General features: G+C 39.2%; 1 protein-coding gene across 1 annotated transcript in view; it reads left to right on the forward strand.

Annotated features, from left to right (window-relative positions):
* usp10 (ubiquitin specific peptidase 10) overlaps positions 1-25,960 on the forward strand; it is a 71,435-nt gene that overhangs the window by 37,753 nt on the left and 7,722 nt on the right. The window contains exons 6-13 of the mRNA XM_063067168.1: positions 1,258-1,367; positions 1,506-1,561; positions 1,692-1,795; positions 6,015-6,114; positions 8,361-8,538; positions 10,788-10,953; positions 12,200-12,344; positions 15,790-15,855. Coding sequence (XP_062923238.1) covers positions 1,258-1,367; positions 1,506-1,561; positions 1,692-1,795; positions 6,015-6,114; positions 8,361-8,538; positions 10,788-10,953; positions 12,200-12,344; positions 15,790-15,855 — 925 coding nt within the window. The remainder of the gene's footprint in view (positions 1-1,257; positions 1,368-1,505; positions 1,562-1,691; positions 1,796-6,014; positions 6,115-8,360; positions 8,539-10,787; positions 10,954-12,199; positions 12,345-15,789; positions 15,856-25,960) is intronic.

Below are 25,960 nucleotides of genomic sequence, written 5' to 3' on the forward strand. Positions count from 1 at the left end.
TGTATTCATTAGAGTATAGAAGAATGAGTGGGGATCGCATAGAAAGATTTCGAATATTGAAAGGGTTGGACAGAGTAGATGTGAAAAGGCTGATTCCCTTGGTGGGTGAGTCCAGGATTAGAGGCCACAGTCTTAGAATTAGAGGGTACCCATTTAAAACAGAGATAAGGAGAAATTTTTTTAGCCAGAGGGTTGTGGATCAATGGAATTCGTTCATTGAGGGTATTTAAGGAAGAGATTGATAGGTATCAAGGGATATGGGGGAAAAGCTGGAAATTGAAACTAAATGGGAGAATAGTATAGTTCATGGTGGAGTGGCGGAGCAGACTCGATGGGCTGAATGGCCTACTTCTGCTCCTTTGTCTTGTGAGCATATAACATTTCTTTAGTTTTAAGTAAGCGCAGAAAATGCTGGAAGTCCTCAATGGATGAAACATTTATGGATGATGATGCACTCAGGCCTGTGTTGTTTTGTTGTGAGATGGCCAAATTCAAGACTTCGCAAATTTTAAGCCTTTGTGAAAACAACAGTGAAAAGCAAAGAAAAAAAGGTTTAATGAGACAGGTTGTAGTGATCCAAATGATAAAAAGATTTGATGGTGGAAACTGAAAGGAAACAAGAATAAAGCAAAGATGCATCAAGAAGAGATGAAAATAGTCAAGAGAATCATTACCAATGGCTGATGTGTATATATTTTTTTAAAAAGTGAGCACTTTGGTGTAAAATTGTTCAGCTCCAGTCCAAAGGGCTGTAAAGTAACTACATGATAATTAAGTGATTAAAATCAAAGATTGAGATTTGCAGTGAGAGTGGGTATTAAAACAGAAGGTGATCACAAGCTCTAGATCATGATTCTGGATGTGGCAGGGTGATTCACAAAGTTCCAAATAATCTGTTTAATTTCCTGCATTAGGGTTGTATCATTAGCATGAAAGAATTCCAAATAATTCTAATTTTTTACCAAGAAGTGCATTACATCACAATGAAAAGGAGAGGGATGTTGGTGATTGAAAAGCAGCCCAGGATGTGGAGGAAGGAAATAACACCTCTGAGTGATGAGAAATCTTCAGCTGAAGTAAAGGGAAGATCAGTTGAAAGATGGTTAGGAAACTGTGTGGTCTAGCAGTGAGGAAAGGAATAGTCAACGGAATCGTATTGCAACAAGCATTTCCATTATATTGTCTTTATTGATGAGTTGCCAATATTTTGCATCATTTCCATTAAGATCAAAATTCCCTTAACAAATGTATCTATAGACTCTGCAAGCTTTGGTTGCATGTCCACCCATGTATCACCTGATGAAGTCAATTCCGATGTTTAGTGAGACACAGCGACCTCGCAGTTCTACACCAATGATTGACAGCTTGTAAGTATTATATATAATATTGTATGTATTTTTACGTCTGAAATGTTTTGATTTGCACATTAACATAGACATGTTAAGTTGTGTTCTGTTTCACTTAAACACTTTACTGCAATTTGTTCTCTTTTATCAATTAAATAGTGTTCGACTGATGAATGAGTTCAGTACAATGCCGATACCCTCCAAGACAAAACCAGGTGAGTAATTTATATCTTTGTGCTCAGAAAATTGACAGTGAACTCCATTTTATAAAGCAGTCGTCTGGTGTATTTCTGGAATGTGCTGTTGTAAAATAATTGATTAATCACAATCTTTCATTATCATAAGGTACTGGTGATAAAAGTGTTAAAGATATTCGCACTGGAGTTCCTTTCGAACCAACCTACATATATAGACTTCTGACAGTTATCAAGTCAAGCTTATCTGAAAAGGTAAATCTAGGATAATGTTGGCACTTGAGCAATTTGTATTTTTTTATTTGTTTCTCCCCCCAATGGTGTTTTGGAGATTCCATAGTATTGACTGTTACCAAGTCCTTTTTGAACCACCGCTATTATTTTGTTGCAGCATGTATACCCAATGCTGCAATGAAATTCTGTAAACATGTTAATTTGAATGTTTTGAGTCCCTTGTGCTCATTAACAATCCAAATTGGCTTTGACATTTTTTATAATTCATAATAATAAATTCCTTTGTAAAACAGTGTCAAAATGGAATATAAAGTGGAAAAGTTATTGGTGACGCAGTGCATGGTGCCATAAATTGGGATGTGAGTTTATGCCCATGACTTGTCCTCTTCTCTCTCCTCCCCCCACACCTCTGAATTGTTTCGATCTCTCTCGTACCAAAGTGGGAGGTGCTGAAGAGAGGCCGTGCCCTTCCTCACAGAGGAGAGTTGTCACCGAGCCATGCTCTTCCTGTGATGCTGAAAGGTATTTTTTAATAATCATTAGTTGTTTTTGACTGTCTCTGTCTGCAACTGAGTTTTTAAATTTTTTTCCCCACCCCAAGTCTCTAACATAACAATCACTTTTCCTGATTGAGGAGTGCTGGAGACCTGCTCCCAATCAATTCTGCTATTGCTGGTGCATAGTCAGCGTTAGGCGGATGAGAGTGATGGCCTCTAAGCTTCCCACCTTTTCAGAGGAAAGGTATTGTGACCTCTCTCATATTAGAGCTAACATTGGGGATTCCTCCAACTCTCCTCACCGTTCCCCCCCCCACCTCTCCAAGATCATGGATATCATTTTTCATTTTCACAATGCGCTAAATGAAATTCTGAGACTGTGCTGCCATGTGCAAATTATTTTTCTCTGCAAGAGGCAAATGTGATGCTCTCAGTTCATCTACAAACATTTTAATTAAAGTTGTTGATACATTGGTAGTTTTTCAAGATGTTTCTCATAGAGCTGCTTTTGTCGTGAGTAGTTTGCTGTCCCATTACTGAACAAATGTGATTGAAGGTACAATCTGAAGTGGTAAGCACCTGGTGTGAGCACAGATTAAATTTGTGATGTACAGCAAACCAATACTGCACATGACTTACAGGGTGTCTTTCTAAAGAGTGAAGGGTTATTTGTATTAAACCGGTATTCCAACTGTAAGTACGGAGATCCTAACATGAGAAGTTTGCAAATAAGACTGGCAAAGCTGATTTCCTTCAGTATGACTATCTGAGCTTGCGTTTAGTGTTGGCTTTGAAGTTTTTCCTATTCGATGATTTTTAGTTTATTTTTCAAACTCATAGAGTTCAAGGTAAATTTAACAATTGTTTTATATTTTAATCACCTGCCTGGTCATCTGCATGCTGTTGATCAGTCGTGTTTTCAGGACTGTTGGTAAAATTAGTCTTCTGCCCATGAGTTAAGACCATGAAGTTAGTCTCTCCCTAATTAGTACAGGGCTTAATTATGTACAGGGGGGCAGGGAGAGGGGAGGGTTGCTCTGAACTTTGGAGGGGTACGGTGCCTGGAAACACTCCTGATCTCGTAGGGTTCCTGTCAACCCATGATGTAGCTCCTAAAGTAAAAAGAACAGTAACAGTTTGTCACTACTGAGTTGCATCCTTCGGATTTGAGAAGCCATGAGTTGCAGGGGTTATTAGGGTAAAGGTTGATGTGAATACAAGGAAGAATCTGCAATGCTCCTCCCTTTCACCATCACAGCAATATATTTGATGCTTCCAGAACTGTGAATTTGGAATTGTAAGAGCTATTTGTATAAATATTACTTCAAAGGGGAGGGTCTTAATGGCATCCACTTTTTGTTTGCTATCTGCTGGATGTCAGTAAGCTTATCCCTCGAAGATGATGAGGACTTGAGCTAACTTCCTTTGAATGTAGGGGATGTGAGGTTTTAGGCTTTGGTCGGACCAACCAGGATAGGTCTTAAACAGTGAATGGTAGGGTACTGAAGGGTGTGGTCAAACAAAGGGAATGCAGGTCCGTAATTTGTTGAAATTGGTGTCACAGGGTCATAAAGAAAGCTTTTGGCATATTGGACTTCATAAATCAATGTATTGTACAGGAGATGGGATGTTATGTTGAGGTTGTATGAGACAGTGAAGGCTAATTTTGAGTATTGTGTGCAGTTTTGCTCACCTTCCTATAGGAAAGATGTAAACATGGTTGAAAGAGTACAGAGAAAATTCACAAGTATGTTGCTGGGTCTGGAGGACCTGAATTGTGAGGAAAGATTGAAGAAGTAGGACTGCATTTTTTAGAACGTAGAAGATATAGAGATTTGATAGAGGTGTACAAAATTATAGGGGTAAATAGGGTAAATGCAAGCAGCCTTTTTCCACTGAGATTAGGTGGGACTACAACTAGAGATTATGGGTTAAGGATGAAAAGTGAGAAGTTTAAGGAGAACATCAGGGGAAATATCTTCACATAGAGGGTTGTGAGAGTGTTGAATGAGCTGCTAGTGCAAGAAGTTTAGGTAGGTGCATGGAGGGGTGTGGAGGAATATGCAGATCAATGGGAGTAAGCAGTTTAAGTAATTTGGCATTGATAGATGGGTCAAAGGGCCTGTTTTTGTGCTGTACTTTTTTATGACCATGACTGTATTGAAGATCTTATAATATTAACCCTATTTGAATTTGAGAAAAAAATGCTGTCTTATTTTCATTTTGTGTTTCAATGTAACTTAGTTTTTATATTAGTTAAACTTAGATTTACTATTTCAGTTTGAGTCTTCACAATCAGAGTTTGAAAGTTGCTGGAAATTTTCTGTATTACAACTTTTGTAAAAGTTTACATACAACAGGAAACAGCATTACAGAATGCTTACTACCCATGCTTGAAGTACAGGTATATCTTTCATTTTTCTAAATCTGAAATTTGAAAGACATCATATGTAGTTTGTGGTGTATGTGAGTTGGATTCCAATGTTTAAGAGAAGTTTGGATAGGTACATGGATAGTAAGGGATGTTGGGGGGAGCTCTGGTACTGGTGCAGGGTCAGTGGGAGAAGGCAGTTTAAATGGACTTGACATGGACTAGGTGCGTCAATGGACCTGTTTCTGTGTTGTATTTCTCTATGCCTATGTAGAAATGGCATTTGGATTGATTTGGAATCCTTTGATGTTAGTAACTTTTTGGCGAACATAGCACTTCCAAGTGATTTATCTTGTACACAAATATTTCAGGCTTCAGATTCTTGTGCAGTGCTAGCTATTATTTCAAGAGTTTGCTGCCATGGTATCTAGAGACTTAACCATTATAGCCTGCATTTTGAACACAATACATCTGAAAGGATACCTTTCATACTTTCAAGAAATTTCCCTGTCATTTGTTTTCATTAATTTGCCAAATAGATTTGATCTCTACCTGATATTTCAGGTTCTTTATGATGCATGCATTTAAATAATGCTTTCCATGTCCTTGAAGATCGCAAAGTACTGCACAGAATGTGAAGTGTTTTTAAATGGCAGCAGCAAATTTCCACAAATTGAGAAACAGTAGTGTAAATGATCTTGTTTTGGCTCTGAGAAATGTTTAACTAAACATTAATGGAGATTGCATACCATTTTGTTGTCTGGTTCTGAAAGATGTAACATCCCCCTTAACCTTACTTTGGAAGTGAACTTGAGCTCATGAGTAGGATTGTTCTGATCTTAATTTTGGTGCTTTAGCAGACTGACCCTGGGCTGAATGTTTTTAAAATGTTTACAGATTTTTTTACTGATATATTTAGAACATCCAATTAATTGGCATCATTATTTCGTTGTTACAGTTAGGCTTAAAAAGCCGAGATATATGTACTGAATGGATAACAGCCTGACTTCTAAATTAAGTCATGTCTAAACAATCACTTGAATTTATTTGAGTCACTTCCTTTCTATTAAGAGATGATGCAAGAAGACCAGGAGATTCTACTGAATCCTTGCCTGTTTCAGTACCATATGTATACAGAAGATGTTTAGACACAATAGGGAATAGAGCTTTCTTAAGCACCTTTTTGCTGAAAATTGCTCATTTATTTCATCTGCTTTGAGACTTTGCCTGTAAACTGGCTGCTGTATTTATCTATAAGTGGTTACTGCAGATAATGAAATAATTGGATTAAATATTTTTCCTACGTATGTTTCCTGCTGAAACTTTCATGGTTTTTAAAAATATTTTTGCTTTTGGTTCTTATCTTATTCAGGGCCGACAAGAAGATGCAGAAGAATATTTGGGCTTTATTCTAAATGGTCTTCATGAAGAAATGTTGGCACTGAAGAAATTGATTACTCCACAAAATGAAAGTAAGCAATTCTTGATGTTTTGTCCTATTAACCTCATCCCTGAAGCAGGAACATGTCAATGTAATTATTCCCAATACATGGTTAGTTTGTAACACCATCAGGCAGAAAGCCTTTGGATCCGCACATTCTAATCTGGTGATTGTATTTTAGTTAAATCCATTAATCTAAATTTCAAACTATATTTTGTGCTAGGCTCTTTAAAGTAAGTTGTATAATAAGTTTGGTGACTAATTCATCTGACCCTAGAATAGTATTAAGATCAATCAGAAAATTTAGACATCCTACTAAATGAAAGTATATATTGTACTGTAGCAAAATTAAATGGTATGAAGTACTTGTATCATGCACTATTTGTATGTTTTATATCGTATAATTCAGGCTAATGTTCTGCCTGGATCAAATTTGTCCAGTTAATTTTTAAATGTGTGTTTCCATCAACTCTATTTTATATTTTTCTGTGTTCTGGTTTACCAGGCAAAATATAATTTTGCTCTGCATGCCAATTGAAGGTTGAATTCTCATATTTTGTTATCTCATTAGGAGGCAGCCATTCAGACAATCAAGCCTATGCTGTCTCACAGAAATCCCTTCCATTCCATCCCCACACTTCCCTATAACCTATACTTTCACACAAGGCCAGTCATAATCCCCTGATGTTCTTATCTGCTAGCTGCAGTAGGGGCAAATTAGCACACCTCGACCTGACAACCAGCACATCCTTAGGATATGGGTGGAGGCTGCTGTTCCTCAGAAAAACCCACATTTTCATAGGAATAATAGTGCTCTCTCTGCAGTTTGCACAAGAGGTCAGGATCATGCCCAAGTCACTAGAACTGTGAGACAGTTGATTACCCGAAGCACCTCGGTGTTTCTCTTTAGATTATTTTTAAGCCTGTTGGTTTTAGTATATATTTGGTTAATTTTATTGTTCAGTTTGCAACTGGAGGATAATTAACATTTATTTTAATCTTTAATTTATTGTCAGTTTCAAAATATTGCTTGAGATTTACTTCATGTAAGATAGAAGATTGAATAAGCTCAACATAACTGGCACCTTAAAGTGATGTTGTCCTCCCAAGCTATTTCACTTATATTATTTACTTTTAAATGCTAGCAATTATCTGTTTAAAAAATCTATCCCTTTTTGACCAAGCCAGGTGCAGTGCTTTTTGGTGATGATGGCTGTTGGTAGAATGAAACTTGTTTTATGCCCATATAATGGGTTAAAACAAAGCAGAAGTACTCTGAAAACATGTGCAAGGGCAAGTTACAAAGTAGAACAGCCTTCAGTACCAAAAAGTAACCTCTTAAATGAGAGAAAGTTTGAAGCTTGTAGGTGGCAGCCCAGCTGCTGTTAGGATGAACTGTTCAGTTTGAGGATCAGAAAGTTGAAATTGAATATAAAGTTGTATGATTGTTATGGGTATGGAATAATTTAGAAAGAAACTGCTTGACTGTGGAATAAAAAATTTAAGGTTGAAATACTAAATAGTGTATGTAAGAACATGAGTGATAGATGAGTTGCATAGGACTTAATGGAGTAAGGACAAGGATAGCTAAGTTTATGGACGAATGAATCATAAACTGACCAGTCAAATCAGGGTACGGAGGTGCTGGTGGGGAAGGCATTGATGAGGGAATAGGTTATCCAAGGCAGTGATAGATTGTGCGTGGAAATGTGCCAGTGTTGTAAACATACTTTTGGCCTGTTCATGTATTTTTAAACCTTGATTAATAGGATTGAAACCTTAATGAAATGCTTACATTGCAGCAACAGATTGTACATTTGACTTTTGATTAAACAAGTAGACTGTTCAGTCCTTTTTATGAAAATTTCAAGTTAGTTTTTGAAAATTGTGTGGTTACGGCAGGTACAGAAAGGTAGGGTCAGCTATCAGCCATGACCTTATTGAATGTTAATGTAGATGTAGGCTGTGAATGGCCTCAAAACACAAATGCATCAAATATGTCGATTTTGGTTGAAGGTTTTTTATGTGGAATCATGATAGAAAAGTACCATTTTTTCAGATTTCATATCCAGTAACATTTTTATTATGATTAATAGTAATTAAACATCTGACTTGAGTGCAACTAAATAGTATAATGTACAAATGTGTATATAAAAATAATTGTGCATCTGAATGTCTGTGACGAGTGCAACCTCGGACTAGATATTTCCTTAGACTCTGCATAGGTGGAAAAACTGGCAAAGCTTATCTTTAAGTATTTTATTTAAAAATGTATAGAATATACAGTTTCAAATGGACCTGAATCACAGCAAGGTGCTGAAGAAGATCAGGAGGAGCAAGGTGAAGGTAGTGAAGATGAATGGGAGCAAGTAGGTCCCAGAAATAAAACATCTGTCACACGTCAAGCCGACTTCATTCGGACTCCCATCACTGATGTATTTGGAGGGCACATAAGGTAATTAATTTTCATTGTGTTTTTTTTATTATTGACAAAACTGTATAATTTTATTGAGCATATATGAAACTTCTGTTTTTCATGCACCCTTGGAGTGCAGACACTTGAATAAGCATTAGTGGATTTTTATGTTGTGACACTTGATTTGCTTTGCTTGGAGAGTTTGTATTTAAAAACATTTATTTTATGGGGCTCACTTACTGCTGCTCTCACCATTTTATATTGCTGAAACTAATCCAGTTTAGTACATCACTGCCAACTATTGAATGAAAAGGCTAGTATGCAAACTTAGGAGTTTATTATCCTTTGACTAAGTGTTTGCCAAAATAAAGAGTGCAGTACACATTGGTCAGCGCTGAGGTTCCAGAAATGGGTTATGAAAATTGCTTCGTGTACTCAATTGCTGTAATAGGTGAAAAGAAAAGCTGACCACATTTGCTTCAGTACAGACCAATTTTTGAGCTATTCACAATGGATATCACCTCATTTGAGAAATGATGAATCATGAATTGAGAAATAGATCAATTTCTATCAATAATTTTAAATCTGCTTCTCTTTTTTTCATTTGAAAATATTTTAAAGGGAGTAATGTGTTGGTAGCAAAAGGAACCTTAGTTCTTCTTTTAAAATTGGATTTGCACATACTGATTCATTTCAGAAAATGGATTTCAAATTTATTGAATTACTATCATATTTCCTGCAGTATGGGTTGGTGAATAAAATTTGATGTTGCTTAATTGTGACTTCCACAAGCTTCTCACAATAAGTTGCTGGAATTTTGTTCCATTCCTCCAGGCAGAACTGGTGTAACTGAGTCAGGTGTGTAGGCCTTCTTGCTCACACACGCTTTTTCAGTGCTACCCAAAACGTTTGACCCAAGTTAAACAACTTAAAGACAATGCTACCAAATACTAACAAAGTGTATGTAAACTTCTGACCCACTGGGAAAGCGATGAAAGAAATAAAAGCTGAAATAAATCATTCTGTCTATTATTCTGACATTTCACATTCTTAAAATAAAGTAGTGATCCTAACTGACCTAAGACAGGAAATGTTTTCTAGGATTAAATGTCAGGAATTGTGAAAAACTGAGTTTAAATGTATTTGGCTAAGGTGTATGTAAACTTCTGACTTCAACTGTATACAGATATTCAAGTCTTTGAATCTGTCCCTCAGTATCCAGGAATGGTTGTAGAATGGGTTATTGGCTGAAGGATGTGATTCTCTGAGCAGAACTTTTGAGCTGTTTCTAAGTTCTCAGAAGTATGAATGTTTTCGTGTTCATTCAAAGGATATTTGTAGAACTGAATTTTAGCCTATCATATCTGAATTCAATCTTGGGTGAATTCATAGTGTTTAGTCTGAATTTATTCTTAGTATTGATGTTATGCTTTGATGCAGTAGATTTTGCTAGACTATTTGAATACCTTTCAGAGTTGCCCACTTGTATATGGAACTGGAGTCAAGTATAATTACTGTATAACAACTAAGAATGGCCAGTTTCTTTTCTGAAAAAGTTGGTGGTAGCTCAGTACCTTCATGATCAGCATTTCTTTTACTAGACATCTGAGATTTTTTTCTGTCTGTTTGAATAATTTGTTTCAATTCCCCGTTTGCTGTGATGTCGGATTCTTTATACCTCTGAATTATTGTGCTCGGTCTCTATTCCTGTAAATTGACACTGTCACTGTTCCCAACTCCAATGTGGACATGCTGAATGAAGGAACATCCACCACCTTCTGCTTTTATCTATCCATTTCTCACTAGGGTATAGCCAGTAACAGATTCTGTTTTTGCCACTGCATGAATATATAGAAATGTACTAAAGATGCTTCAGGAGAATTAGATATATTATAGTCAAAATTGGTTAGAAAGAAAGAAATATTGAATTTGCTCTTTGAACCTAATATAGGATTAAAATGTATTCTCAGATGGAGACATCTGCTGATTTGTGAGAAATAGAATTGAACTGGAGCTAATTTGGAAATCTTTCTAAGAACTGGCACTGTTTTTGTATTGCATGATTCTGTGTTAGTCATCCACTTTATCCTTGAAAGTATCTGGTTTGTCAATCAGCAACTGAAAATGAGTGATTGTTATAGGCCATAATTAGCTGGAATGATAAGAATGCAGTTCCACAAATGAGTTATTCACTTTTTTCAATTAAACAAATATTTAGCATTATTCCAAATCTGCTACTAGATATTTAAGGCATTCAAAAATACCTCTGCTGTTTATATTTTCCTTAGGTCCGTCGTTTACCAGCAAAGCTCCAAGGAATCTGCCACCCTCCAGCTATTCTTCTCACTGCAGCTTGATATACAGTCTGAGAAGATTCGTACAGTTCAGGATGCTCTGGAAAGTTTGGTGGCCAGGGAGTCTGTTCAGGGATACACCACTAAAACCAAGCAAGAAGTATGTGCCAGTAAATAAAATGGATTTCAAATACAAGTAGAAATTATTTGTTAATTACATTTTTATTTAAAGTGTTTTATTGTGTATGCTAACACCAGAGCATTAAAACAATGTACTTCTGAATTCCAAGCGTTAAATTTTAAAATATTAGAATTTGTTTTACTTGTGTGCGCAAACACGCGCGCACACACACTCTTCAATTATGTGTATGTAAGTGCGTTCTTCAGCAGTATACCTGGTTGCAAATTGCCAGCATTTAAAAAAAAATTAACCTACACATTTAGTCACTTTAATATCAAACCATTTAAAATGCCATAGGGAACTGCCTGCATATTATTGTGAGCATAGAAACATCAACAGTTTTGTGTAGGCCATTTTGGTTTCTTTAAATTCCTTCTTGTGACATGAAGTGTTGATTGCTAGCAGCGATAAAGGTTTTCTGATAAGTTTTCAAATCAGAAAGGTGTATGACTTTCAGGGAGATCTGCAGATTTGCAATGAATACAGATATGGACGTGGGAAGATAGAGTACGCAAGTGTAGATAAGAGGTAAAGCTCGTGTAGAATGGAAGTGCATGCAGAATTGAGTATGGATGCTAAGTGAAGCAACTGACCAAGTATTTTTCTTCCATATCCTGGTTTGATAGCCATTTTTTCCCCTATGTCCACTTCCCCTAATTTGTAACACATCTCCCTCTGCTGCATAGAGGAAAAGCAACTTGCTATGCAAGATGCCAATGTGCTGGGTCATCCATCATTTTCGACTTGTACTGATTGCTTTTGGCCTTTTTTGTCAGCAGTGGAGCGTAGAACAACAGGAATATGAGTTCTGGTGTCAGGTTTCTGACTGATTTGATGCTGTTGGGAATTGTGGAAAAAGCAACATTGTTGATTTGTTGTCTTGTTCTTTCCCTTTTATTGAGAGGGTTCATTTCAGTTATGCATACCTTACAGGGAGAGTGAAATACCTTTTCAGTTGCAAACATTATCAAGCTGTAGACATGACTTCTATTTGTATGTTCTCTATTTTGCACCAGTTTGGAAAAATGTGTTGGTGGTTTGACGGTGGAGTGGCATCATTTCACAGAATACCATAGTTTAAAGTAGATTTGATAGTAAGGAATGTAAATGGATCCAGTTCCCCAATGACTGTACAGTATTGTATTTTGTGAATTTTAATTCAGTCATACTCATTCCTAATTTGCTTATGGAGCTGATGTAATTTGATTTCCATTTGATTTTTCAGGTTGAGATATGTCGTCGTGTTACCTTGGAAGAATTGCCCCCTGTCCTTGTCCTGCATCTGAAGCGCTTCGTTTATGAAAAGACTGGGGGTTGCCAGAAACCTATCAAGAATATTGATTACCCTATTGATCTTGAAATAAGTAAAGGTAACTGTAGTGTTAGCATACAATAAACGTAAAAAGTTGATTCCCTGTTCTGCCTTTGAACACTGAAATTTTAGTATGTGGAGAAAGGTCCCCAAACATTTGCCAGTTTTCTTTTGGGCTTCATCAAAGCAGCAGTTTTGTGCAACAGGGAATCCAACGTTCCCTCTAATTTTTTTTTACAGCTACATGGACCAACCATTGCTCTGAGCTGAAAATTTTTTCATAGGCTGAAAACTGCGCAGTACCTTAATGAAACATTATAGAAAAGAAAATTCCAGCTGTGCAGCAACAAAGGTTATGTATGCAGAAGCATTTTGGTTGCTGTGTGGCTGCATACATGAGCAGCTTGGAGGGAACAGTGGAATACACAGGTTTTAACATCCTGTTAATTTAACACTGAACTAATGCTTCATCATTGTAGCTGGAGGTGACCACTGACTAAACTTTTTATTTCACAAAGTGCTTGATTTCTGTTATGACATTACATTAGATTGCATTGTCAGATTAAACTTGCAGTTATTAAATAAACACGGTTCAATACAGAGCCAGAAAAGAGAATTCACTCTAGCTTCATCATAAGAGTCAGCTCCTTTCAGTGTCCCAGTCACGTATTACACTCTTGATTCTCACTTGAAAGTTACTGATTTTTCTGAAATGTGAACTCTGATTGCTGCACTTCCTTTGCTGATGCCTGCTTAAATAATGTAGATGGGAGACCCTTGGGAGGTAAGGAAAACAACATAACTACAATGAATATAAGAATTAGACTAAATTGTTTCAATAAAGATGATCTAAATGTCACCTCAAATCACTTAAAATACAGCAAATTTACTGTCTGACAGCCAGTTCAGCACATAAGACAAAACTTATTGGAGGTGTGTTGGGAGCAGTCAGTGGAGTTTGATTATGTTGTGCAGATGGAAAATCAAAGTAACTATATGATGGTAGCCTCTAATGATCAAAGAAACACTTAGAACTAGAAACTCTTGCATCTGCATAGTACCTTGGCTTTAGAAAGTATTCTAAAATCAATTTGGACTCTGTAGGTTCTTACAAAAGAGTCATTACCTATTGGTTGAGAGTTAAGTTTTGGCTAGGATATGGAGAGACTCCAGCTTGATCAATATTTAAAATATACTTTAATTTAAGCTCTTAATTTTGTAAATTTTGCCCTGGAGCAGTTGCATTTTTGTAAGTCATGGTATTGAGCTGCTTAAGTTGGTGCTGCTTTCGGGCAAGTGGAGAGTATACCATTACATTTCTTTAGAATTGGTGGCAAGGGTTTGAGGCAACTGGGGGACAAGTCACTTGATTCGGGGTGCTTGGGTTTAATAAATTTCTTTTCATTAGTGACTGCCTTGTGTTGCTGTTGAGTATTTGACTGTAGTAATGCCAACGAATATCAAGAGAAGATGGTTAAACTGTCTTTTTGGAGATGGTCATCGGTCACCACTTCTGTTACTTGCCACTAATTCAGCTCATGCCTGATAGTTGTCTTGGTCCTGCTGTACGCAGGTATGGAGTGCTTCACTTGTTGAGAAATTGTGAATAGAATTGTGGAGTCATCAATGAACATCCCTCCTCTGACCTTATGATGGAATAAACGTCATTGACGAGAAAGCCAAAAATGGTTAGGCCAAGAGCACTGCACTGCAGTGATGTCATGAGGCTGTCAACAATCTCAATCATCTTAATTTCTGATGAAGGGTCTCGGCCCGAAACGTCAGCTGTACCTCTTCCTATAGATGCTGCCTGGCCTGCTGCGTTCCACCAGCATTTGGTATGCGCATCTAATTTCTGTCTGGAATAACTTAAACCATTGAAGGGTTTCTCTGGACATCTGTTGATTTCAGTTTATACTAAACAGATCGAAGCCCTACAGCTTTATCGCATTTAGGCATGAATAGTCTTTGGCAATTAAGCAAATAATGTCCAGAGGCTCTAAGAATATCCCCACAACCCCATCTGTTCAACAACAGGAGGAATATTCTTGGAGGTGCCACCTCCTGTTAGACGTTTAATTTCCCATGCACTCACAACCAGGACTGCAAAGTTTTGATATGATCATTTTGTTGTGAAATCTCTTGGTCTTGCCTACTGCATGTGTTTAGTGTGCATTGCAGCTATGCTAGGCTGATAGCTCATCATTTATAGGTATGCTTGCTATTGCCCCTGGCATGCCCATTTGAACTGCTAGGCCTGTTAATGGTGGTAGAATGAGAGATGCTGGGTCCCAAGATTGCAGATTGTGGTGGTAGTCGTTACTGTTCTGCTAATGGGTAATGTGTCATTGATGCCCATTGAACATGGTGGTGACTGTCTGGACTGTGAAGATGAATTATTGTCTCTACAAGGACAGTGCAGTAGTCACTTCTAGCGAAGTCTTCATGGGCAGATACATCTGCCACAGCTGGGTTAGTGAGGAGAAATTAAAGTACATTTATTCCTTACATTGGTTTGCTTATTTTTGCCACAGACTCAGTCTGGTAGCTCTGTCCTGCAAGGTTTGGCAGGCTTGACTGTTGATGCTACCAACCCATTCTTGGTGAAGTTGAAGTCCCTCAACTGGCGTATATTGCCCTTTTCCTACTTCCGGCAGCTTTCCAGGTGTTTATCCACGAAGGCACTGTTTCGTAACAGGAGGAGGATGGTATATAGATAATCAGGAAGAGATTTCCTCACTGGTATTTGTCCTAAAGCCATGAGACTTTATGACCTCTGTCATCAATGTTGAGGACTCCATGAACTATTCCTTCATGTTTGTATGTTAGTCTTTTTCCCTCTGGTATGTCTGACCTGTCTGTGAGACCAGATGTACTCGGGTGTTGACGGGAAATTCTGCTGAATTGTCTGTGTGACTACATTTGACTCGTCATACTAGTCTTAATAAACACCAGTCCCCAAACGTCTGTGAGGATGATTTAAGAATCAGCTGTTGGAGTGGTTCTGAAGTCACAAATAGGCCAAAGCATATAACAACATGAATGAATGGAAAGGGTGTTTTTTTTTACTGGTAATGTGATGATTACAATTGAAGTAAATTTTTTTTTTATTTATTTTCTTTTGTGCATTGAATAAACTTTTGAGACCTTACCATTACTAAAATATCTGCCATTGCGGTTTTCTAGCTCTATAGTCACCTGTTCTTAAAAGCCCACTGAATTTTTTTTTGTTAATTTGTGAAACAAAGAGATTACTCCATTGAGATATAAACCTGCATCTTTCAATGTTTATTTGTATTGACACTTCATTAAATAAACACTTGAAGATGTGTCCTTAGTGTGATATCTTATCAACTTTCATGAAGTAATGGTCTATATATTTTGATACCCAGCTGAATTTACCCCATTGCATGACCTTTCCCATATTATCCTTTATATTAAAACTTGGGTTGCTATAAAACTAGTAAGGTATCACTGTACTAAAGCTATTGCTTTCATTGTAGATCTCCTTTCCCCTGGTGTGAAGAGTAAGATTTCCAAAGTCCAAAGAACCTATAGGCTCTTTGCAGGTATGTAATTTATTAAAATTGCCCATTCCTTAGCTTTTGCATTTGTAGTGATCATTATAAAGTATCTTAAAAGAAAACATGAAGCTATAATATTCAATTAGTGCCAAGTTCCTGGTGGTGCTTGTTCACTTTGTGTTAATTGTCTGGTTTAGATTTAAAAAGTACTGTTTAGATAAAATAATGGTTTTAAGTTTTAAAAAGCAAGATTCATCAGATATATTAACTTGCAATTCTGAGTGTTGATGGGAGGATACAATAAGCTTCAATGATTTCCTCATTACTGAAGTTTTTTTTAAAAAGGGATTGGACTGCTTTAGATGATAAGACCATTCGAAAATACTAATTTGTAACTTTTTTTGTGATAGGAACCTTATTTTTGAAGCCCTGTTGTAAAGACTCCAAGTACGTCAGCTGGAGTATAATATCCTGTCAAATTTAAAACAGCAAACCTAGCATTTAAAATAACAGCTGTTAAGTAGTTTGTGTACATTCCAGTAGTAAGGACTTGGTACTCAATGTTAACAACTTATCATGAACTATCATTTGCACATTTCTGTTTATTTTTTTAGAGACTGGATGTTGATACTTTGTTCTTCTACTTTCAGTCCTGGTGTAGAAACTATTAGCTGAAATGTTCATCTTATATCAAATCTATGATGTTTCTTGGTTATGGTTAGATGGCAGATGCCTTACATCATGGCACACATTGTCTTGTTCGTTTCTGTTAAAGTTTAATATAAATCCATCCTTAATTTACCAAGTATGCGAGAAGCAGTTTGAAAATTGTATGCTTTTCCAGTTACAGAGCTGATATGTGTTGCTACTTCATTCTATCTAAACTGTTAAATTTGTACTAGATTACAGGCTAACAAAATTTGAGGCATTCTGTAGGCAGCCTGTAAAGTTTGAAATGCCTTGTATGCCTTAACCTGACAAATCTAAATCAGAAAATAGATGGCATTTTCTGACTCTCTCTCCCCCAACCCCTTTATGAATTAGCATCTCTAAATTCCTTAATCAATTACCTTTTTAGTCTTTCAAGAATATAGGACAGAGCTCTGGGTTTAAGACCACATTTGGAGTTTTTTGTGCCATACTGGTCTTTTTACTTAAGGAAGGGTAAAAATTAAGTATTGTATACAGCAGGGGTCCCCAACCTTTTTTGCACTGCGGACCGGTTTCATGTTGACAATATTCTTAAGGACTGGCCGACCGGTGGGGGGGTGGGTGGCGGGGATGGTTGCCAACGGACGAGAGTAGCAGTCAAATACATTGTGTTTACCCCAAGAAAGACTACAATGACCATGAAGCCTTGCGCGGGCATCATTGCTCATGCGTGCACGTGCCGTTTTCCTTTCTGCAAATCGTTTTTGGCGATTCTCTTCGGCGGGGGGGGGGTGTTAATCACGACCGCAATATAGGTGATAAGTGGCTAATACACTCAATTTAATTTCTAAAAGAGTTTATCTAACGAATTTAATATTAAACACACAGCGCATATTTTCCTCGCGTGAATATAGCGATAAGTCAATTATCAGGGGAGGATAGGGGAGCTTGAAGTAAGTGTTGAACGAACTTCCAGTAGAAGTGATAGAGGCAGGTTGGATAAGTTAAACTGGACAGCTATATGGACCGAAAAGGAATGGACGGTTATGGGCTGAGTGCAGGTCGGTGGGACTAGGTGAGAGTAGCGTTCGACACGGACTAGAAGGGCAGAGATGGCCTGTTTCCATGCTGTAATTGTTATATGGTTGTACAAGTCACTTATAAGTCAATAGCATCATCACATTTTAAGTAACGTTTGGATATTAAACACACCGTATATTTTCCTCGTATGAACATATAAAATCATTGCAACACACCAATATCGCTGAATCAGTGGGAGCCCTGGGCTGAATACTTGTTTTCCTGCAACAAGACGGTCCTATCGAGGGGGGATGGGAGACAACGATACTCAAATGGGTTCCTTATGTCCAGTCTATTCCGCAATTTAGTTTTCGTTGCATTCACTGCAGGGATGTGTTGAAAATGGAAGCAATATTTTCGGTGCTTCCGTGTCTATCTCAGGATATTTAGCCTTGACTTTGATCCAGAATGCCGGCAGAGATGTTGTGTCAAACATACTTTTTAGCCCGCCGTCATTTGCAAGCTCGAGGAGTTGATCTCCTTCCCGTGCTGACATGGATGACGCATGCGTAATGAGCTCGCGTGTGTTCAAGCTCAACAGTGGGTGTGACAGGGAATGAGGAAAGGTGCAGCTGACTCATCGCCAAATCGTACTGGTGCGCGGCCCGGTGGTTGGGGACCGCTGGTATACAGTGCCTTGTAAAAACATTCAGCCCTAACCCTTTGTTCACATAAATGTGTGTTACAGCCAGGGAATTTGATCAATTTAACTGAGAAGTTTTATTTGTGAATCACATGCTATGGCCCAAAGACAGGAAAAAAAAGTATGAAAATCTAAAAATTTCAAACTGAATTTCAGCAGTTCAAAAGCATTCATCTCCCTTTGCTAGGTACTTAATGAACCGCCTATCACAGCTATTACAGCCAGTAGTCTTTTTGGATGAACCTGGATGAAACCTGGGTAGCAGCAAATTCAAGAAATGCTGAAGCACTGTTGGAATTCATGCAGGGTTCCCCCCACACCCACTTTGGGGGTTGCAGGGTTTGTTGACAAAGCCAGCATTTAAAGCTGATATTAAATTGCTTTTGTCAAGATGGATGTGAATGCTATGTTGCCTTGAGCTGCAGCATTTTATGTGCTACAGCTGCTCCCAAACTACTGTTGATTAAGGAAGTTCTAGGACCTAAAACCAGTGACAATGATGGAATGGTAGTTATAAGTAGGGTGGTGTGTAACTGGAGGAGAATCTACAAGTAGTAGATTTCTTGTGTTCCTGGTAGCCTTGTTTCTTGAAGTTATGAGTTCCAGATGTATTGGGAGTAGCCTTGATGAGCAACTGCAGTGCATTCACTTGATAGGACTGATTACAGGCACTGTGTAACCCAGCGGTCCCCAACCACCGGGCTGCAGAGCATGCGCTACCGGGCCGTGAGGAAACTGTATGATTTGGCGATATGAGTCAGCTGCACCTTTCCTCATTCCCTGTCACACCCACTGTTGAGCTTGAATGCACACATCATCCATGTCAGCGCGGGAAGGAGATCAACTCCTCGAGCTTGCAAATGACGATGTGCTGAAAAGTATGTTTGACCTGACATCTCTGCCGGCATTCTGGATCAAAGTCAAGGCTGAATATCCTGAGATAGCCATGAAAGCGTTGATTCCATTTCCAACATATCTCTGCAATGAATGCAACGAAAACCAAATTGCGGAATAGACTGGACATAAGGAAGCCCCTTCGAGTATCGCTGTCTCCCATCACCCCTTGATAGGACTGTCTTGTTGCAGGAAAACAAGCCCAGAGCTCCCACTGATTCAGCGATATTGGTGTGTTGCAATGATTTTATATGTTCATACGGGGAAAATATGTGCTGTGTGTTTAATATCCAAATGCTACTTAAAATGTTATGATGCTATTGACTTATATAACCATTTAACCATATAACAATTACAGCACGGAAACAGACCATCTCTGCCCTTCTAGTCCTTGCCGAACGCTACTCTCACCTAGTCTCACCGACCTGCACTCAGCCCATAACCCTCCATTCCTTTCCTGTCCATATACCTATCCAACTTTGCTTTAAATGATAATATTGAACCTGCCTCTACCACCTCTGCTGGAAGTTCATTCAACACTTACTTCAAGCTCCCCTGTCTTCCCCGATGATTGACTTATCACTATATTCATGCGAGGAAAATATGCGCTGTGTGTTTAATATTAAATTCGTTAGATAAACCCTTTTAGAAACGAACTTGAGTGTATTAGCCACTTATCACCTATATTCTGGTCGTGACTAACACCCCCTCCCCCCCACCCAAACAGAATCGCCAAAAAACGATTTGGAGAGAAGAAAATCGGCGGGTACACGCATGCGCACTGGTGCCCGTGCAAGGCCTCATGGTCATTGTAGTCTTTCTCGGGGTAAAAACAATGTATTTGACTGCTACTCTTGTCCGTTGGCAATCCTACCTCCCCCCCCGGGTCGGCCGGTCCGTGTTGCAAAAAAGGTTGGGGACCCCTGATGTAACCAACAGGGTGTTAGCTTTTTACATGTAGGTGGTGTGCTTCTCGAGAGAGAGAAACAAAATGCTGGAATACACAGCAGATCAGGAAACATCTGTGAAGAGAGAAATTGTGTTAACATTTCAGATCAAAGATCCCTTATCAGAATTGGAGTAATGAAGTGGTGTTGGGTGGGAAGGTAAACTACTTTTACAGGAATCCAAGTCTAAAGTGCATCAGGCTTCTCATGCTGGCCTGTTGCATTATCAAGCACCAAAGATGCTTTAGGTTCAGGGTCATACTCCTCACAATACTGCTTCACAGCTGGACAAATTGTGAAACAAACCAATTTTCGAAAACATCAATCATCACCCAGGCTTTCTTGTTTGGTTTCCAAATCACTGGTAGATTTAACTTTAGAATGCTTTCATTGCTTGTGGTGTTTCAGAGTGATACATGATCATAAACTTGAACTTGGTCACTTTTGGCATTGGCCTCCAGCAAGAGAGTTGACCAATCCTTTGCAGCCTTGAACCCAGATTCATGTTTCTCTTAAGAGATGAAAGTACAAAAAGGCATTCTTTTCTGAAACAAGTCTGTTTTGTCCACTTTGAAGATGAGCTTGGGAGGATAATCATGCTTTTATCTTGTATTTATTTTTTATTATCGAATAATTGTGTTGTAACAAATCAGTACTATGCCGGGTAGAGTTATGTGGGGTCTGAGTGTATATAAAAGATGTGATTTTTTTTTTTTAAGTGGTCTATCACCAAGATAGTTTCATATAACACCAGCCATGAAGTACTTTTGGGATCTTCACTGATCCTAGTACACTCTTAACTTGTGCACATGGTGGAAAAAAATTGTGGGAAGGAAGGAGATGAACTGGAATGAGGGTTGAAATGATAAACATAGAAACATAGAAAATAGGTGCAGGAGTAGGCCATTCGGCCCTTCAAGCCTGCACCGCCATTTATTATGATCATGGCTGATCATCCAACTCAGAACCCCGCCCCTGCCTTCCCTCCATACCCCCTGACCCCCGTAGCCACAAGGGCCATATCTAACTCCCTCTTAAATATAGCCAATGAACTGGCCTCAACTGTTTCCTGTGGCAGAGAATTCCACAGATTCACCACTCTCTGTGTGAAGAAGTTTTTCCTAATCTCGGTCCTAAAAGGCTTCCCCTCTATCCTTAAACTGTGGCCCCTCGTTCTGGACTTCCCCAACATCGGGAACAATCTTCCTGCATCTAGCCTGTCCAATCCTTTAGGATCTTATACGTTTCAATCAGATCCCCCCTCAATCTTCTAAATTCCAACGAGTACAAGCCCAGTTCATCCAGTCTTTCTTCATATGAAAGTCCTGCCATCCCAGGAATCAATCCGGTGAACCTTCTTTGTACTCCCTCTATGGCAAGGATGTCTTTCCTCAGATTAGGGGACCAAAACTGCACACAATACTCCAGGTGTGGTCTCACCAAGGCCTTGTACAACTGCAGTAGTACCTCCCTGCTCCTGTACTCAAATCCTCTCGCTATAAATGTCAGCATACCATTTGCCTTTTTCACCGCCTGCTGTACCTGCATGCCCACTTTCAATGACTGGTGTATAATGACACCCAGGTCTCGTTGCACCTCCCCTTTTCCTAATCGGCCACCATTCAGATAATAATCTGTTTTCCTATTTTTGCCACCAAAGTGGATAACTTCACATTTATCCACATTAAATTGCATCTGCCATGAATTTGCCCACTCACCCAACCTATCCAAGTCACCCTGCATCCTCTTAGCATCCTCCTCACAACTAACACTGCCACCTAGCTTCGTGTCATTTGGAATGAAGAGGACCAAAAAAAAATGTTGATTCCTTGCAAACAGTGTTATAATGGGATTTTATGAATATTTTTTAATTCCAGTGACTTAAGTTTGTTGAAAAGGCATTAATTTCAAACATTAATATGAAAATTGAGATTTTCTTGCTGATCACCACTCCACAGCCTATGGAAATTAAATGTGCTATGATATTGCCAAATATGTTACTATTATTAAGTATTAATGGATTCTGGTATTACATGCGACACACACAAAATGCTGGAGGAACACAGCAGACCAGGCAGCATCTATGGAAAAAATAGTTGGTGTTTCGGGCATGTCGACTGTACTTTTTTCCATAGATGGTTATTGGCCTGAGGTGTTCCTCCAGTACTTTGTGTGTGTGTGTTGCTTGGACTTCCAGCATCTGCAGATTTTCTGCTGTGTTACATGATAGATTTTGACCTATTGCTGAATAATAAACTCTTCTGGGGCTTCCAGTGAGTTTATTCATCATATACCCTGGGAAAGTATTAGATCTATGGAGAGAAAGTTCATCGCAATATTCATCGCTTTGAATCATTGTGTAAAGAGAAGGCAAGGCGCTTACTGTTCAAAAATTAGAATTTAATGCAGAAAAGTACAAGGTATTCCACTTTGGTAGGGTCAACCATGGTAGGTCTTACTCAGTGAATGGTTGGGCTCTGAGGTTTCTGGGAATACAACCCCATAATTCGTTGAAAGTGGAGTCATAGGGGTGTAAAGAAAGCTTTTAGTATATTGGCTTTGATATGGCAAAGTATTGAGTACAAGAGATGGGATGTTATATTGAAGTTGTACAAGATGTTGCTGAACTCTAATTTGGATTCTTGTGTGTACTTTTGGTCACTTAACCCACGGGAAAAATGTTAAGGTTGAAAGAGTACAGAGAAAATTTACAAGGATGTTGCTGGATCTGGGGGACCTGAGTTGTAAGGAATGATTGAATAAGCTAAGACTTTATTCCTTGAAACATAGATTGAAAAGAGATTTGATAGAGGTATACAAAATTATGAGGGGTGCAGACAGGGTAAATGCAAGCAGACTTTTTCCACTGGAGTCCAGAGGGCATGGGTTAAGGATAAAAGGTGAAAAGTTTAAGGGGAACATGAGGGGAAACATCTCTCAGAGGGTCATGAGACTGCGGAATAAGCTGTCAGCATGAGAAGCTTGGACTGGTACATGGTAGGGTTATGGAGGAATATGGTCCTGGTGCAGATCAGTGGGAGTAGGCAGTTGAAGTTTGGCATTGACTAGATGGGCTGAAGGGTCTGTTTCTGTGCTTTACTTTTCCATGACTGTGACTCTAAATGAAGATCTTATATTAACTCTATCTGGATTTGAGAAAAATAGAGGCTCTGTCTCATCGTAAACAAGAGAAGATCTGCAGATGCTGGAAATCCAAGCAACATACACAAAGTGCTGGAGGAACTTGGCAGGTCAGACAGCACCCATTGAAAAGAATACTGAAGCTTTGAGCCGAAATCCTTCATTAGGACTTTAGTCTTTTCCATAGATGCTGCCTGGCCTGCTGAGTTCTTCAGCATTTTATGTGTGTTGTTCTGTCTCATCATTTTCATTTTATGATTTAATGTAACTTGACTTTTAAATTAGTTAAACTTATATTTAATATTTTAGATGAGTCTTCACAATCAGTTTGAAAGTTGCTGAAAATTTTCTGTATTGCAACTTCTGTAAAAGTTTCACATGCAGCAGCAAACTGCATTGCAGAATGCTTAATACTCATGCTGAAGTACAGGTAAATCTTTCATGTTTTACATCTGAAAGACAGTGGTTGTGCTTCTGGCACAGAGTCCGGCCCTGTGGCCCAGAAGGGTAGGGAAAGGAAGAGGAAGACAGTGGTGATAGGGGACTCTATAGTTAGGGGGTCAGACAGGTGATTCTGTGGATGCAGGAAAGAAACTCAGATGGTAGTTTGCCTCCCAGGTGCCAGGGTCCGGGATGTTTCAGGTCGCATCCAAGATGTTCTGCAGTGGGAGGGAGAACAGCCAGAGGTTGTGGTACATATTGGTACCAACAACATAGGTAGGTAAAGGGAAGAGGTCCTGAAAAAAGACTACAGGGAGTTAGGAAGGAAGTTGCGAAGCAGGACTGCAACGGTAGTAATCTCAGGGTTACTGCCTGTGCCACGCGACAGTGAAGGAAAGAATAGAATGAGGTGGAGGATAAATACGTGGCTGAGGGATTGGAGCAGGGGGCAGTGATTCAGATTTCTGGATAATTGGGACCTCTTTTGGGGCAGGTGAGACCTGTACAAAAAGGATGGGTTGCACTTGAATCCCAGGGGGACCAATATTCTGGCGGGGAGGTTTGCTAAGGCGACTAGGGAGAGTTAGACTAGAATTAGGGGGTGGGAACTGAACTGAAGAGACTGGGGAAGAGGTGGTTGGCTCACAAATAGAGAAAGCTTGTAGACAGTGTGAATGGGAGGATAGGCAGGTGATAGAGGAGGGATGCGCTCAGACCAACGATTTGAGATGTGTCTATTTTAACACAAGGAGTATTGTGAGCAAAGCGGATGTGCCTAGAGCGTGGATCAGTACTTGTAGCTATGATGTGGTGGCCATTACAGAGATTTGGATGGATTAGGGACAGGAATTGTTACTTCAAGTGCCGGGATTTAGATGTTTCAGAAGGGACAGGGAGTGAGTCAAAAGAGTTGGGGGGTGTGGCACTGTTGATCAGAGATAGTGGCATTGCTGCAAAAAAGGGATTGTCTACGGAGTCTCTGGTGGTGGAGGTTAGGAGCAGGAAGGGGTCAATAACTTCACTGGGTGTTTTTTATAGGCCGCCCAGTAGTAACAGGGATAGCGAGGAGTAGATAGGGAAATAGATCCTGGAAAGGTGTAATAATAGCAGAGTTGTTGTGATGGGAGATTTTAATTCCCAAATATCGATTGGCATCTCCCTAGAACAAGGGGTTCAGATGGGGTGGAGTTTGTTAAGTGTGTTCAGGAAGGTTTCTTGACACAATATGTAGATAAGCCTACAAGAGGAGGGAATGTACTTGATTTGGTATTGGGAAATGAAGCTGGTCAGGTGTCAGATCTCTCAGTGGAAGAGAATTTTGGAGATAGTGATTATAATTCTATCTCCTTTACAATAGCATTGGAGAGAGATAGGAACAGACAAGATTGAAAAGTGTTTAATTGGAGTAAGGGGAATTATGAGGCTATCAGGCAGGTAATTGGAAGCTTAAATTGGGAACAGATGTTCTCAGGGAAAAGTATGGAAGAAATGTGGCAAATGTTCAGGGGATATTTCTGTGGAGTTCTGCATTGGTACGTTCCAATGAGACAGGGAAGTTATGGTAGGGTACAGGAACCGTGGTGTATAAAGGCTGTTGTAAATCTAGTCAAGAAGAAAAGAAAAGCTTACGAAAAGTTCAGAAACGCAAACATGAAGAAATCTGCAGATGCTGGAATTTCAAGCAACACACACAAAATGCTGGTGAACGCAGCAGGCCAGGCAGCATCTATAGGAAGAGGTACAGTTGACGTTTCGGGCTGAGACCCTTCATCAGGACTAACTGAAAGAAGAGCTAGTAAGAGCTTTGAAAGTGGGAGGGGGAAGGGGAGATCTGAAATGATAGGAGAAGACAGGAGGGGGAGGAATGGAGACAAGAGCTGAACAGTTGATTGGCAAAAGGGATATGAGAGGATCATGGGACAGGAGGCCCAGGGAGAAAGAAAAGGGGGAGGGGGAAAACGCAGAGGATGGGCAAGGGGTATTTCCGACACCTCCCTCCCCTTTCTAGATCTTTCTGTCTCTATCTCTGGAGACAACTTATCTACTGATGTCTACTATAAGCCAACTGACTCTCACAGCTATCTGGACTATTCCTCTTCTCACCCTGTCTCTTGCAAAAATGCCATCCCTTTCTCGCAATTCCTCCGTCTCTGCTGCATCTGCTCTCAGGATGAGGCTTTTCATTCCAGGACAAGGGAGATGTGCTTTTTTAAAGAAAGGGGCTTCCCTGGCTACACTTTAGTTTGGAGGAAGTGTGAGGAGCCAAAGTAGAAATTATTAAGAGTAAGAACTAATTTGGCTAGATGGAGCAGAGTGGTTGTAGAGGGGAACTGGTTAGGTCTGGAATCCAAAA

This window comes from Mobula hypostoma, chromosome 14, assembly GCF_963921235.1.
Source record: "Mobula hypostoma chromosome 14, sMobHyp1.1, whole genome shotgun sequence".
Classification (NCBI taxonomy): Eukaryota; Metazoa; Chordata; class Chondrichthyes; order Myliobatiformes; family Myliobatidae; genus Mobula; species Mobula hypostoma.